At 40.3% G+C, this 15722-nt stretch overlaps 1 protein-coding gene across 2 annotated transcripts; it reads right to left on the bottom strand.

Moving 5' to 3' along the window:
• Positions 1-430: 430 nt before the first annotated feature.
• ndufaf1 (NADH:ubiquinone oxidoreductase complex assembly factor 1) lies at positions 431-14820 on the bottom strand. 2 transcript variants are annotated; one of them, XM_034159336.1, is made up of 5 exons: positions 14530-14820; positions 7912-8445; positions 7530-7715; positions 7317-7391; positions 431-650 (listed from the first exon to the last, which is right to left on the bottom strand). In XM_034159336.1, exons 2-5 carry the CDS (start codon positions 8416-8418, stop codon positions 510-512), a joined length of 909 nt encoding a protein of 302 aa, XP_034015227.1. In that variant the 5' UTR covers positions 8419-8445; positions 14530-14820; the 3' UTR covers positions 431-509. The 2 variants fall into 2 exon arrangements, with proteins under 2 accessions (XP_034015227.1, XP_034015226.1); XM_034159335.1 differs by having other exon boundaries at positions 7912-8442; positions 14530-14819.
• Between the last annotated feature and the right edge of the window lie 902 nt (positions 14821-15722).

The raw sequence follows: 15722 nt of genomic DNA, 5'->3' as shown, positions 1-15722 counted from the left end.
ATTGGAAATGTTCACATTTCCATCCCCTAACTTGTCTCAAGAAAAATGACTAAAAAAGTGATCATTTAATATTTACATTAAGAATAAATTGCTGATTTCTCAACTTTTAATGGAATGTGTTACAGGGTTTAAATGCAGGAATGGATGTACATTAACAAATTATGTTGACCACAAAAAAAATGTAATATCTTGAATTCATACTGTCTGCAAAGAAACAGAAGTCTAAGTGAATTACTGCATTTTTTTTTTTCTTTTTTTTTTTTGCATTTTCCATTGCACTCCATTCCAACTGATTTGGGGTTGTACTTATTGGATAACAGTAACAGCCATGAAAAAAAACCCCATTATTTTTTGTATTCTTCAGTTTTAAATAAAGACATGTTCTCCATTAAGTACTTCTGTTTAATGATTCTCTGTTTAATTCTACTGCCAGCTGTAAGTGTTTCATTTATAGCACCTGTATAATACAGTTCTTCATCCACTGACAGCAGATCTGCAGTGCGTTGCTGTCAAACTTCAGGATTCCTCTTGTACAGCTCGTAGGCAAACTCCTCCGTGTGTGCATAATCTTTCGTGACACCTATGAAATCAATCTCCAGCTGAAAGGGGCCGTCCGCTTTATCTCCGAGAGTAAAGCCAATGGTGTTAATCTGTTGACATAGACATGAGGTAAATAACATTGAGCAGACCGTCACAGGTATAGTTTTACAGGATCCTGTCCACATGTACTTTAGGCAATAATGCAGATTTTTTTCAAACACAAATGTCATGAATGCTTAAGCTATTACCGCTGCAAACAGAGAGGAGGTATAGGTTATTTGATCACTTTTTTTTCCTGCCTTTGTGCATACATCTCAAATCGATGGATTGACAGGAAAAGAAACTGCTGGGATCAATAAAGAGTTCAGTTTTGCTGGTAATGGTGGAGTAATCTGAGATATTCCTTAGGACTCTTTCTTGCCTTGACACCAAAAAGCTCTGTGCTTAACACACAAACATACACACAGTATTCACATAGAGTTCCCTCCAAAAGTTCTGAAACAAGACCAAATAAACATTAAAAAGCTGGAAGAGGTGTGACTCATCTCTACTTTTTTGGCAAATTCTAATCTGGTTTCCTGATTTGCATCTGGTCGGGTCCTCAGCAGTAAGTCAGACTCTTTTCCGGTGGGGGTTGGTCTCTGCCAGGGCTGCGCCTTGTCACCAATCCTGTTTGTGATATTCATAGACAAGATATCGAAGTGTAATCGGGGGGAGGAGGGGCTCATCACTGATTTTTGCAGATGATGTGGTCCTGTTGGCTTCATCAGTCTGTAACCATCACTCACTGGGTCAATTTGCAGCCGAGTGTGAAGTGACTGGGATGAGGATCAGCACCTCTAAATCTGAGGCCATGGTTCTCAGCAGGACACAGATGGATGCTTGCCCAGGGAATGAGGCCTTGTCCCAAGTGAAGGAAGTCAAGTACCTCAGGGTCTTGTTCACAAGTGAGAGTACAATGGAGCATGAGATTGGCCGGAGAATTGGCGCAGCAGGGACGGTATTGCATTTGCCCAACCGTACTGTTGTGACAAAAAGGGAGCTGAGCCAAAAGGCGAAGCTCTCGATCTACTGGTCAATCTTTGTTCCTGCTCTCACCTATGGTCATGAGGGTTGGGCTTTTGCCGAAAGTACTAGACTGTGGGTGCAAGCGGCTGAAATGGGCTTCCTTGGGAGGGTGGCTGAGGTCTCCCTTTGAGATAGCTTTCTGATTTGGATCATTTTAAATGAGTGCTCCTTAAAGCCTGGGTCCCACCAAATAATACACCATGAATAATGAGCCATGCATGGGTGTGTCAGCGATTATTTGAAGAATGAGCCATGTTTTAAACCATCACCTATTCACTACTAAGGCGCCTCTGTGCATCTCTGTACCTCACATGTGCCAGGTATCAGCCTCTAGTGAGCTCCGACCGACCTGTCATTTGAGCCCCGTCCAGCCTCAAGTGCCTCGTGTCACCGCATATGATCCACGTCAGGTCACATATGAACCATGTAGCGCCATGATAACGCGATGTTGGTGCACGTCTAGGCATGGGTTTGGTCCAATCCTCCAGCCCTCCCACACTTGTTTTTTTTTTTTTACTCACAGCAGCATTTAAAGATGTCACATTTTTTAAACGCAGTCCAAAAATACATGTTCCAGTACAGTCCTGCAGGTGTGCATCGCGCACCAGGCTGCTGTCCACCTGTAATGCACCAGACCAGCTAGAACTGAATGACGTGTTTCTGGACAGCCGCCTGTGTTCCTCATTGACTTCCTTTCCATCTGCAGCTCGCTGGCTTAATTTCTTCTGCGGCTTTAAACACAGTCATTTTCGCACCGTGATCCCAATTTTAACTTTGTGTTCATCCGTTTATATCTGCAAAATTGCTCTTTTGTGCATGCGCTGCCATTCTGCATACACAATGAGGTAGCTGCTTTAATTATATACACCTGCTGCCGCAACTCATGTAAAATATTTATTTTTTCCGCGGCTTACAAGTCACTGTGATACAACTTTTAACTTTGTGTTATGTCTTCAATTGGCCTTTTGCACGCTCTCGTTCTATGTTGCTGGACAGCTCTGTGCTGCTTTACACGGCTTCACTGGAGTTTCTTCCGTGGCTTTAATCACAGCCACTTTTACAAAGTCATCCAAATTTTAACTTTGTGTTCCTCCATTATTGACTGAAAAATCACTCTTTTGTGAGCTGGCGTTCTGCCTAAATACTCGTTTGGACCGTAATGAGTCACTGTCTCAGTGCGCACATACAGCAGAGCTCATGTGATCCATTAACAAGATATTAAATCAACCATAGACATACCTTAACAGCTAGGAACTGTTTTATCAAGCTATAAAATTAAAAATAGTTACGCTGTTCAAAATACATTCCACATGGAGCAGAAAAGAGGGGGAAAAAGCATCCAGATGAAACAGTCCTCTGTCTGCTAAAAAATAATTGTTTTATGTACAGCACAAAGAGCAGGTGGAATTGTGAGTGCAAGAGGACAGTCGCTCCAAAAATAGCCTCTCAGGTCCTGCATAGCTGCCAGGTGCTGGGATAATGGGCTTTTAGCAGCCTCGTAAGCACCACGCACATGCCTCTAACGCTGTGTTTATACATAACGATGGCAAGTCACGAATGCCACAAAGTGTACATTATTGGCCGCTGATCACGAATGTGATGATTTGGGCCAGAGGTGTCAGGTCACCTCAGGAACTTCTGCAACGCGTTATGGTTAATGCACATGTTGCTGGAGAATTATCAGGAACCATTATGCACGGTGAAGAATAATGTGCTGCGTTGTTGCGCGCTATTGCGCGTAACAGCGCATCGCTACGTTGCGCATTGTTACGTTCTGTCATGTTTTGAATGAGCCGAATTGTCTCCACACACATCCCCATATTCATTCTACCATCAGTTGCTGAACAATTCAGATTGCTCCAGTTTGTCCTCAAAATCCACAGCAGACCTTTGTCACTGCATGCTTAGTTGGGCTCTGTGCCGTGGAGTGGCGCAGAAAGGAGGAGGAGACAGAGCCAGATGTGTGGCTTAACGCGGCTCTTGTCTCACTCATTTTCCCAAACATCAGGCACATGCAGCAGGTGGAACACGTGCAGGAGCGCGCTGAGGAGCATTGGAATGAGATTTTTAGCTGACTTGGCATCACTGTCCTTCTTCAACATACTGCAGCAATGAAACTGAATGCGGTGCAGCAGGGTTTAATTGTGCGCACTTCAGAAGAACGCTGTCACGCTCTATTAAGGATCACCACAAATCAAGACAGATGAACACGCTCAGCTGCAACATCCACGACATGAGGCGAAATAAGGGTGGTGTGTGACATTCGTGGAAGATTTTTTGACAGCCAAAAACATGCTCCATGAAAATCACACCAACACACACTATTAAGAAACCTATTCAGATGCGTTAAGTCACATTAAGAATGTCAGGAATGTGCCAAGAATGATGCAAATATGACAGTAACACATCTTGCCTACGTGTAAACGCAGGAGATTTTGTAATGAAAGACGTGCAGACGGATTCACGCGTCGGCAGGCAGCCGCTCATGGCCCGGCGCCACAGAGAAACACCTCCGTGTTGATAACCATTCGTAAAATTCAGGCGGCCTTCGATGGTGTTCAGTCGAGTGAGTATCCGAGAAACTGTTTAACAGCTGGGCATGTTCAAACTTGTCCCGTAACGCTTCTAACGGAGGTGTTTCTCTGTGGCGCCGGGCCATGAGCAGCTGCCTGCCGACGTGCGAATCCGTCCACGCATCTTTCATTACAAAATCTCCTTTAACAGTGGAATGTCCGGATAAACTGCTGATCCCGACCTCTTCTGAAACTTCTCTGTTCTCTCACGATGTCCTGGGTCAACAGAGGCTTAAATTTGGAAGTTTTCAGCTCGAAACAGGCTGACGACGGCGGCTCGGAGCGCAGCGCGCCCTCCGGCTCCGTGGGTTGTCCTTAAAGCGACAGTAACACTCCATAATCTCTCATCAGCCCTTAAAATTTTCACCGAAAACCAGCTGAATTTCTCGAATGGTGTCCACTCGGATGTGCTTTACAGTTTCTGAAAAAATTTTGATCAAGCAAAGCAGCAGTCTCTGAGCCATTCCTAAACAATGAAAAAATAGACGGGAGGGGTGGCCCACTCCTCACTCAAAGCCTGCCCACAGGCGAATGACGCAACCGACAGGCGTGAAAAAACTCTCGCATGCCCACGAGGGTTCAAGCTTGTCTGATGTAATCGCACGTGATTCAAATCCATATAGTTTTTGAAAAAAATAATAAGGTCGGATACTTTTCTAATAGACCTCGTAGACACTGATTTATTATTAAAGAAGACAAAGAAACGCGGAAAAACTACAGTACCCAGAATTCTTGGGCGTGGAGCTTTTAACCCTTTATAAACATGCGCCCCCGGGGAACTCGCTCTCTTATGCGCCGACTCTTCCTTCTGCATCTTTCTTTTTCCTTGGGTCTGGAGACGCTCGCCTTCGACATCCAATTTTACAATCCTTTGTTCTTGCAACCACGTGTTGAATTGATTTATTCTGTGTGCGAAACAAGAAATTACTTTTTCCTTTTTCTACAAATAACTTTTACTCAACTTTTGCAAAGTTAAGCACGTAAGCACAGTTAACATTCCTTTGATTTTTCAAGTTAAAACCTTTTCCTTCTTAAACTCCAAATTCATCAAGTGAACATTTTTCTTACAAAGTCAACTATTTTTGTATCGAGTTTTTGATTTGACCTGGCTTCCAAAGACGACGACGAAAGACAAATTTTTATTTTTGGCGAATACAGAATAAAGACACTCAAACCTTTATTCTGACAATTCCAGATGACAAGCGCTGCAGAGATAGATACATCCAGGTCAGCTCGAGCCGACAGCGAATCGAAACGCCATCAAAGGCACAACCTAACAACTTAAGCCACCCCTGGTAACCAACGAAACCGGGCGCGGTGACTGGCAGAGTCCCTTTTTACCAAGGTCCCTGAAGCAGCTGTTGCAGACGGACGATTCATCGACTGGAAACGAGACGGCTCCCAGCATCTGACCTCACAGAGATCCTATCTGCACTGCACATCCAAGTAAGACCTGGGTTTTGTGTATCAGAAATAAGCAGAGTGGCTTTATTTAATTCTATTCCCTGTCATTAACAATATCTCACGTTACTAAATACCAAAGAAAATCCCCTGCTGATTAGGACGGAATTCATTCTTAAACTCCCTCAACTAAACCAAATTACATAAATGTCATATAATAATTGTTCACTGAACTTCGTCATCATAAATTGCCTTACTGTGATATGTCCTGTTATTCAACTCCTGACCGAGTTAAATAAATGTTTAAACATATGAAGTTGTCTGTGGTTTGTATGGTTTACCTGTAGGACTCACGACTAAGATTAGAGACTGATTTAATATTTCCTATTGACTAAAATCCCTAAAATCATTGATATTGTAACATTGTTATAATATCATTCAGTCATAGGTGGTGCCCCCATTATTCGAGGTAACATTATCCACAAGTGATAATTTCAACATATCCTAAAAGACATCTTTCCCCTACAGCTAATAATACATATAATACTCACTTATGAAAGCTCACACCACAATCCTTTGACAGCTTGTTGCTGCACCTGAACGCTGCACAAAATGGCATTTTCAGATCACTTTAACCCAAGTTTAAGTCAGCGCATCAACAATTTGTATGTAATCTAATGCCTGATGACCCGTAGTAATGCTAAGCAAGATGGCAGCTGCCTGGCAACAGCTCACGGGCTGCATCCACCATCTAGTAGATTGAAGACGATACAGGGCACTTAAGGCCAGAACAAACAGACTTAAAAATAGCTTTGTGGGAAGAGCTATTTGTGCATTGAATGCTGCTGGACCTGCCATTTTATGATTGCGATTGGGTGTTTTTAACTAGGTTTTATGTAGAATTTTTTAGGGTTATTTATTTTATTTATTTATTTATTTTAATTGTGCTTATAAGAGATTGTTTTTAATTTCATTGTCATGCACAGTATTTTTTTTCTGGTGTCATGTACAATGATAATAATAAATTCTATTCTATTCTGAATAGAAATCAATGGTCTTTGGCTGTTTTTCTTGGTTGACCCATTTGATGCCTGGCTTCTTTCCATTTCAGGACATTCAGATTTGTTGTATTGGCTACACCCAGTGTTTGTGAAATGACAGAATTATTCCTGCACTGGTAATAGCAAAGGGGTTTAAAAAAAAAAAAAAAAAAGACTGGCCTTGCATAAGCAACAACTGGAAACTAATGCTATCATTTGGCAAGTCACTAAATTTTAAAAAGCACATAATGACATTAAAGTCATTAGACATGGTTAATTTTGAAATAACAGCAACCGTAAAAGCAACTGCATTTTTTCTATGCAATATCCCTTAAACATGTTTGCCACCTTCTGGGTGGTTAGTGAGCCTCAACTTACCATTCAGTAACCATGGAAGGAAAAAAATAATTCAAGAAAGTACAGAATGTGTGGCTGGGGATATCTGTCAGTACTGTAAATTAGTGGTGGAAACTCAAAACACTGTTTTTTGGAATGTTTTAGAGCCTCTGTAATTTGCAAAATTGGTCCAGAGCCCATCACCAGGGAAGACATGCTCAGAGGTCTCAAAACAAATGTTTCAAAATAAAAAGTGAATTTTCCATTTAATATCTACATGACCATAAACTAAAATGCTTAATTTTTTTTAGGTGTTTCACAAAGTCAGAATGTTGAAGTAGTAGGACTTGTGTTCTACCTTGTCCAGCCAGAGATTATACTGGCCATCCTGAACCCTCCCACGATGTGTAAGAAAGAACTTGGAGAAAGGGATCTGCAAATGAGTAAATCAAATCTGATGAGCAAAAACAACAAACTTTGGGAATACCTACTCAGAATTAATCCATTTTTCCTCAAAACAGGCCAATAAAATGTAAGCTATTTCTATCGACTATTGTACGAGCCCGCTTACCTTGACATCTTGCCAGTAGGGTCCTCCTCTGGTATAGATGAAATAATTGTACATGTCATCTTTGTGGTGAGTGTAGTATGTTTCTGGTGTGATGTAGATCATCCATGGACGCCCATCTCCACGTATGCGCAAATGCAGGGTGTTGAAGTAGGACCAATCATAATGCTTCTTCCTATCAAAGGAAGCCTAGGCAAAAAAATTTAATGTAGTTCATAAGTAAAGCACTTTTTTTTTTTCCTCTGGCTGTTTTTTTTTTTGTTGTTGTTGTTTTTCCAGGCAATATAAAATTAAATATCAGCCCATAGTGTTAACATTCTGGTAAAAAGTAAATATTGGATTACACAAACATTAACATTAACTAACATCAGCTGTAAGCACTTACCAGTGTTTGCTTTGAACGCATGGTGCAGTAACCACTGTAGCGAGTTTCACCATCTTTTGGAGGAGTGGAGTTTAGTGTCCCGTACAGTAAACATGTATTATTGTTTCTGCCAAGCTTCAAGTAGACCTCACTTTGCCCTCCTATTTCGCTATCTGAGGACACTATCCATTGCTCCAGGCTCTCTGGACCTCTAAACTCCCATATCACTCGGTTCTGCTCCAGCATGTGCTCAAGAAGTTCTTTGCCTTCTGGACCAGTTAAGGGTGCAAGCAACTCTTTTCCAAGTAGCTTGAAATGCTTCTTTATCCCCTCCACACCCTTTTTAAAGTCAAAGTTAATGTTCTTCCATGGTGGCGTGTTGTCTTTGGGCTGGCCAGGCCGCCTGTAAGGATTCTGAATCATAGCCCTGGGCACAGTGAGAGGAGTGGTGGGGGGCAGCAGCAGCTGATGGCGTTGGCTGGAGCTCAGTAGCTTGCGCAGTGGAGGCACGGTCCTTGGAAGAGGCATTTCGTCACCGATCTGTATAATTCACTGCTGTAATACATCACAAAGATAAATGTTAGTTCATTTAAATTACACTGACACTCAGCAATAGACCAATGCAGGGGAAAGATCACAAAGACAAAGTTCCTTCACTTGAATTATAAACCCACATCAGAAAAAGTTGAAAAAAACAAGTAATTGCCAAAAACAAACAAACAAACAAACAAAAAAATTCTTAAGATTCTTAAGCCCCTTTCATTCCAGGCTTGCATACAGTTGCATTGTGATGCATCTGGAGTACGCTGGAAAACTGTTCAGCTTTGGTGTAGTCTATGTATGGAACGGCACCAAACAAAAGTTCCAGCATCATCACCTTGCCCAATGCAGATTCGAGATTCATCACTGAATATGACTTTCATCCAGTTATCCACAGTCCACGATTGCTTTTCCTTAGCCCATTGTAACCTTGTTTTTTTCTGTTTAGGTGTTAATGATGGCTTTCGTTTAGCTTTTCTGTATGTAAATCCCATTTCCTTTAGGCAGTTTCTTACAGTTCGGTCACAGACATTGACTCCAGTTTCCTCCCATTCGTTCCTCATTTGTTTTGTTGTGCATTTTCGATTTTTGAGACATATTGCTTTAAGTTTTCTGTCTTGACGCTTTGATGTCTTCCTTGGTCTACCAGTATGTTTGCCTTTAACAACCTTCCCATGTTGTTTGTATTTGGTCCAGAGTTTAGACACAGCTGACTGTGAACAACCAACATCTTTTGCAACACTGCGTGATGATTTACCCTCTTTTAAGAGTTTGATAATCCTCTCCTTTGTTTCAATTGGCATCTCTCGTGTTAGAGCCATGATTCATGTCAGTCCACTTGGTGCAACAGCTCTCCAAGGTGTGATCACTCCTTTTTAGATGCAGACTAACGAACAGATCTGATTTGATGCAGGTGTTAGTTTTGGGGATGAAAATTTACAGGGTGATTCCATAATTTATTCCTCAGAATTGAGTGAGTCCATATTTTTTTCCCTCTGCTTGGTCTAAAAAAGTAACCGTTACTGACTGCCACAGTTTTTTTTCTTGATTTCTTATAGTGTTTCTTAAAGCCAGAAAGTTGCCATTTGAAATGACTTTAGTTTTGTGTCATGTCTGTGATCTGCTTTTTTCTACAAAATTAAACAACTGAATGAACATTCTCCGAGGCCGGTGATTCCATAATTTTTGCCAGGGGTTGTATGTGATTGCGTTCCTAGTCTTGCCTTCAGTTGCTTACTGTCACGTATGTAGCCCTCACTGTCCACGCCTGGCTTTTTTAATTTTATTAACGTGCCACAATCGTGACAGAACTGGAGGAGGTGAAAAGTGAAGCAAAGCAGAACTGCTTCTGGTGGTCACGTGTGCATTCCGCTGTGAGAAGTGAATGGTGGACGTGTCCTCCTGCTGGTGATCGGTCTGTGAGGAGTGGACGTGGACATGTCCTCTGAACGTGGAAGCTTGGCTCGCCTCTTCTTCCATGGTTTTAAAGCTTCAATGACAGCAAAGTCCAGCAGGATGAATAAAATCCATCAATCCAGGTATGTACTGATAAAAGCATTTTTCGCCCTGGCGTGTAGAATTGCGGAAGCTTGGTGTACAGTAGTGCAGTGTTGTGTAGATTTACAAACAGTTGCGGAGTGTTGTGTCGACTTGCTTAAAAACTGCGTACTTTCTGCGTCCAGTGCTCTACGCCGAAAAAATTAAACAGGTTTAAAATTAAATAGGTTTAATTTTTTGCATCCACCTCATGTGGCCCTCAGCATACTGTTGCATAGGGAGCAAAAACTTGGCGGAGAGCTGTTTAAACTAGGTGTAGAGCTGCTTAACTCAACGTACTCAGTACACCACAATACGCAATTCTACGGTGGCCCTGGTATGAAAGAGGTTTTAGATTTACTTTGGATTCTATTTCATTGCAGACCACACAAACCAAAGATATTTCATGTTTTGTGTGGTTAACTTAATTTCATTTGTAAATATGCATCCATTTGTATATTCAAGGCCTGCAACACACCCTACTAAAAGTTGAAGTGGGGCAATTTAAGGCTAGTAATGAGGTTAAAAAAAAAAATTCAAACAGGTGATTGCAATTATGATTTGGTACAAAAGCAATACCCACAAAAAGCTGAGTGAGTAGCAAAAATGAGGAGAGGATCTCGTTTGTCAACAAATGTTTAAAAAAATTACTGTTCCTCAAAGATTAGAAGGGATATGCGTATTTCTCCTTCTACAGCACATAATGGACAATTCAAGGAATCTGAAGGAATTGCAGTGTGCAAAGGGCAAGGGCACAAGTCTAAGATGAATAACCGTAATTTTTGACGACATTGCATCAAGAGGCATCATTCATCAATAGTGATATAACCACATAGGTGTTGTGGGCGTGCCCTGTTAGTCTCTGTCAGTTCTGTTCTGGGAAATTAGGGGTTCCTCTGGGTTTGTTTTTGGTGTTATGGGTCAGGTGCATGTCAGTGTTGGGCACGCCCCTTCCCACCAGGTGTCTGTGTTGACTCATGTGTCCGCTGCCTTGTGTGTCATGTCTGGAGTCCCATGTATGCTTTGTGTTGTCGGTCCTGTTAGTGTAGGTGTCATTTGTCCCTCACGTGTCTTGGGTGGGTGTGTCTCTCCAGCACCCTTATGTGGGTCTTCTGGTCTGCGTGTAGGATGTCTGATATGCTTTTATCCCCCTGACATGCTCCTAAAATGCCATCTGTAAAAGGTATGTTGCTTGTGGATACTTTTGCTCTATCAGCTTGTGTCCTCTTAGATTGGCAAGTGTATCAGGTTTTACAGGTGGTTATGTCCTTACTTGTAGGGTCCCTGGTTATGCTTTATCCTGTTGTTAAGCTCTGACGTAACACATAACATGATAAATCTGTTTCTGGGTCCAAACAAAACAATGTCGACAATTGTAGTGGAACCTCAACATACGAGGTTTTTTGAAATATGAGCCATCGCTCGGTCCATATTTTTGTTTGGAATACAAGTGGAAATCTGAGTTTCGCATTTCAGAGAGAAGAAGAGGGAGAAGCTTCTAGTGTGGATGTTAAGGCAGCGGATTTTGCTGCACTTGTTGCGAAGGAAGGCTATGTCCTGCAACAAGTGTTTAACTGTGACAAAACTGGATTATTCTGGAAAAAAAAAAAATGCCACAGAGGATGCATATAACAAGAGGAGAAGAAGCTGTTTCACAGACTGGTCGTGCCTCAGCACTTTTTAATGACACTTGTCTGTCATATTTCCACAACATTTTGAAAGGCAGGCAGAAGCAAACCTACTTGGATAGGTTTTTATCCAAAAGACCTGTAAGTTTACAATTAAAGTTACATCTGTATGATCCTTTTAAGTTTGTGTTTACAGTGTGCGCAAACCTCGTTCCCTCCCTTCTCCGCATTCATGTTTCTAAGGTAAGAACACTTAAAACTTTCTTCCCTTTTACTTTATATATTTAATTATGCACAGGTAAAATATACATGTATGTTTGCTAATAAAAAAAAATTGTTTTTTTTTTCATAATTTAGAGTGATTTGGGGATGCTTTACAAGGCTGGAATGGATTAAAATTATTTTAGTTATTTTCAATGGGGGAAATTCGTTTGAAATATGAGCAGATTGGTTTATGAGCTTAGTCACCGAACAAATTAAACTCGGAAATCAAGGTTCTACTGTACTACTAAAATGTAATTTTTTTATGCTTTTCATCACATTAATAAGAGACTGCATCCATGAGACCCTGAAAACTTGCTAAAACAAATATTCCAAATAATTTGTGTCTGCTGCATTTAACCTGCATGGAATTTAATAAACGCAAACCAAATTTCAGATATCTTATATATATTACTCTGGAACAAAGAGGACAATATGTAAAGGACAATAAACAGGACGTTAAAGAGCAAACTTCACTTCCCCCGAAAGACATGAACAGGAAGCGATCACAGCTCACAGCAACTCCCATTGAAAATAATGGAGAAACGACCTGAGGTTCTGGCATTTTAACATAAAACAAACAATAACAATGTCTAAAAACCCAGTTAATATATCCAGGAGAGTTTTAGGCACAATATACAAAGAGTTTTATGTTGCAATATTAATGCTTTTGTCGGTGTGCAACGGTTTAAGTGCAGCTTGATCACAGTGTCTCAGTGCAGTTCTCAATGTTAATGAGAGCGCACCTTTTTTGTTTGAACCCGGAAGTTGAAAATCACATGATGCGTTACGTCACACTTAACTGGATTTTATGTCTTCTGTGGATGCTTGTGGTTGCTGCCCTGTTATGGTTTATTTTGTTAGTGCAGATCCATAACACCTTGATTAGAAACATTTGTGGTCCATTTAGGTTGTGGATTTATACCTCCTCTGTTTGTTGTTCCAAATATCTTTTGTGTTGTGAGAAAGAATGGCAACATTACAAAGCTGTAAATGCTTTAGTGTTCCAAGTTTTTTTTCTTGAAATGTGGTGCAGACCTGAAATGCAGGAATCTATGTACTGTATATTAAATCAAATGAAGTTGGCCATACAGAACATGAAATATCTTGGGTTTCTATTGTCTGCAATAAAACAGAAGTCAAAAAATAGTCCAACAGTTTAAGAACATTTCTCAATGTTCAATTGCAAGGAATTTAGGGATTCCATCATCTACAGTCCATAATATAATCAGACGTTTCAGTGAATCTGGAGAATTTTGTACATGTAAGTGGCAAGGCCGAAAACAAACATTGAATGCCCATGACCTTCGATCCCTCAGGCGGCACTGCATTAAAAACCGATATCATTGTGTAAAGGATCTTACCGCATGGGTTTAGGAACACTTCAGAAAACCACAGTTTGTCACCACATCTACAAGTGCAAGTTAAAACTCTACCATGCAAAAGTCATACATCAACAACATCCAGAAACGTTGATGCCTTCTCTGGGCCCAAGCTCACTTGAAATGGACAGACGCAAAGTGGAAAGGTGTGCTGTGGTCTGATGAGTCCACATTTCAAGTTGTTTTTGGAAATCATGAATGTCGTGTCCTTCGGACAAAAGATTTGATTTCCAAGAACAATTTGAAATGTGGACTCAGACAACAGCACACCTTTCCACTTTGTTTCTGTCCATTTCAAATGAGCCTGGGCCAAGAGAAGGCATCAACGTTTCTGGATGTTGTTGATGTATGACTTTTGCATGGTAGAGTTTTAACTTGCACTTGTAGATGTAGCGACAAACTGTGTTAAATGACAATGGTTTTCTGAAGTGTTTCTGAGTCCACACGGTAAGATCCTTTACACAGTGATGTCGGTTTTTAATGCAGTGCCACCTGAGGGGTCGAAGGTCACGGGCATTCAACATTGGATTTCGGCCTTACCGCTTACATGTATAATGTTCTCCAGATTCTCTGAGTCTTCTGATTATATTATGGACTGTAGCTGATGGAATCCCTAAATTCCTTGCAACTGAACATTGAGAAACATTGTTCTTAAACTGTTGGACTATTTTTTCACCCACTTGTTCACAAAGTGGTGATCCTCATCCCATCTTTGCTTGTGAATGGCTGAGACTTTTGGAGATGCTCCTTTTATACCCAATCACACACACACACACACACACTTAGTGTCCTCAGTTCCCAAATGCTTACTGAGTGTTGTTAGAAGGGCGATGTAACACAGTGGTAAACATACAACTGTCCAGCTTTTTTGAAATGTCTTGCAGGCATTCATTTCAAAATGAGCAAATATTTGCACAAAAACAATAAAGTTTATCAGTTTGAACATTAAATATCTTGTCTTTGTGGTGTATTCAATTGAATATAGGTTGAAGAGGATTTGCAAATCATTGTAGCTATTCTGTTTTTATTTACATTTCACACAACGTTCAACGTCATTGGAATTGTAGTTTTGGTGTCTATGAATGGTCTTGTCTTTTTTGTCTATGAATTCTGCGGGTTGTATCTATGAATGTCGTTTTGTTTTTTTGTCTACGAATGGTCCGTGTCTATGCTGGAGCCTGGTTAGCGGAAAAACAGTTTGTCAAGCTAAATGCTAACCGTATGCTATAGTTTTCGCCTAAAGGACTGTATGTTATAACAATGATAGTTTTTAAATGAAAGTATAAACATACCTTTTCTTATGAGTTACAGATATCACTGATACATGAACATTCTTCAGCTCCAAGGTGTTCTGTGTTCTCGTTGAGATGAGGTGCATCGATGATTTCTGTTCTGACGGACGAACCAACTATCCGATTCCAGTTCCGCTCTCAATGTTTTTAATCAATGTTCTCTGTATCTTGACCCATAATTCTTTCTTTTTCACGTTCAGAGCTATTATATTCGATGTTGCTGACAAATATAATCAAATACATTCCATTAACAACAAGACGTACTCAGTCAAAGCGGATGTAAAGTGAAGCATTTGAAACATTGAAGCTTTCTGGCTGTAAGATAGCATTTGAAGCATTGAAGCTTTTTGGTCAAATGTTTTCACAGTGGTTTCGTGATCGAAGCTTCATGCGTCCACTTGGGGAACTTTATTGACAGTTCAACAACATTGATAACACAAACAAAACACACAGGAAACCGCATTCGCTGAGTGGGGGTGGGGATGGTAAGGATAGAAAAAAAAACAAATTGGAATAAGTAGTTACATATACTCTAGGGGTTTTTCATTAATACCATTTTTCTTCTTCATAAATTAAAGTGAATGAAAGAATATACAAAGCTCTTTGCGAAAAACATTGAAGTTTGGCCTTCATATATTTTTTGTAAATAAAAAAATTTCCCCATCATTAACAAAACATTCAAAGCTAAATTTTGCAGTCTATCATCTACAGCTATACCAAATAAGACAGCCTCTTTGCCCAAATGAGACGGAAATGCTAATTTTGATAAACACCAGAAACAGAAGTCCTCCCAGAAAAACATTCACAAATACACAGTCAAAAAAAAAGTGATCAACACTCTCAATTTCACATTCACAAAAGGTGCAGTAATTCTTTTCAAAACCAAATTGAAGTCTCAGAAATTGTTTGGAAGGATGTATGTCATGATCATTTTGAGCAGACACGCAGTGTTGAGCTATAATAATGCTGTGATTCAGAAGTAGGAGAGTAACATCAGAACAAGAAGTTCAAATATTTCACACACACACATAGATAGATAGATAGAGATAGATAGAGAGATAGAGATAGAGAGATAGAGATAGAGAGATAGATGCATGCATTCTGTTAACACAAAAAGTAAGACAGGGGCTGCAGAGTATGTTTGAGTTAAATTAACACTATATATATATATATATATATATATATATATATAT

This window comes from Thalassophryne amazonica, chromosome 19, assembly GCF_902500255.1.
Source record: "Thalassophryne amazonica chromosome 19, fThaAma1.1, whole genome shotgun sequence".
In the NCBI taxonomy this organism is placed as follows: Eukaryota; Metazoa; Chordata; class Actinopteri; order Batrachoidiformes; family Batrachoididae; genus Thalassophryne; species Thalassophryne amazonica.
The sequence above is the reverse complement of the archived record's forward strand: the minus strand, read 5'-3'. Positions and strand labels throughout refer to the sequence as shown.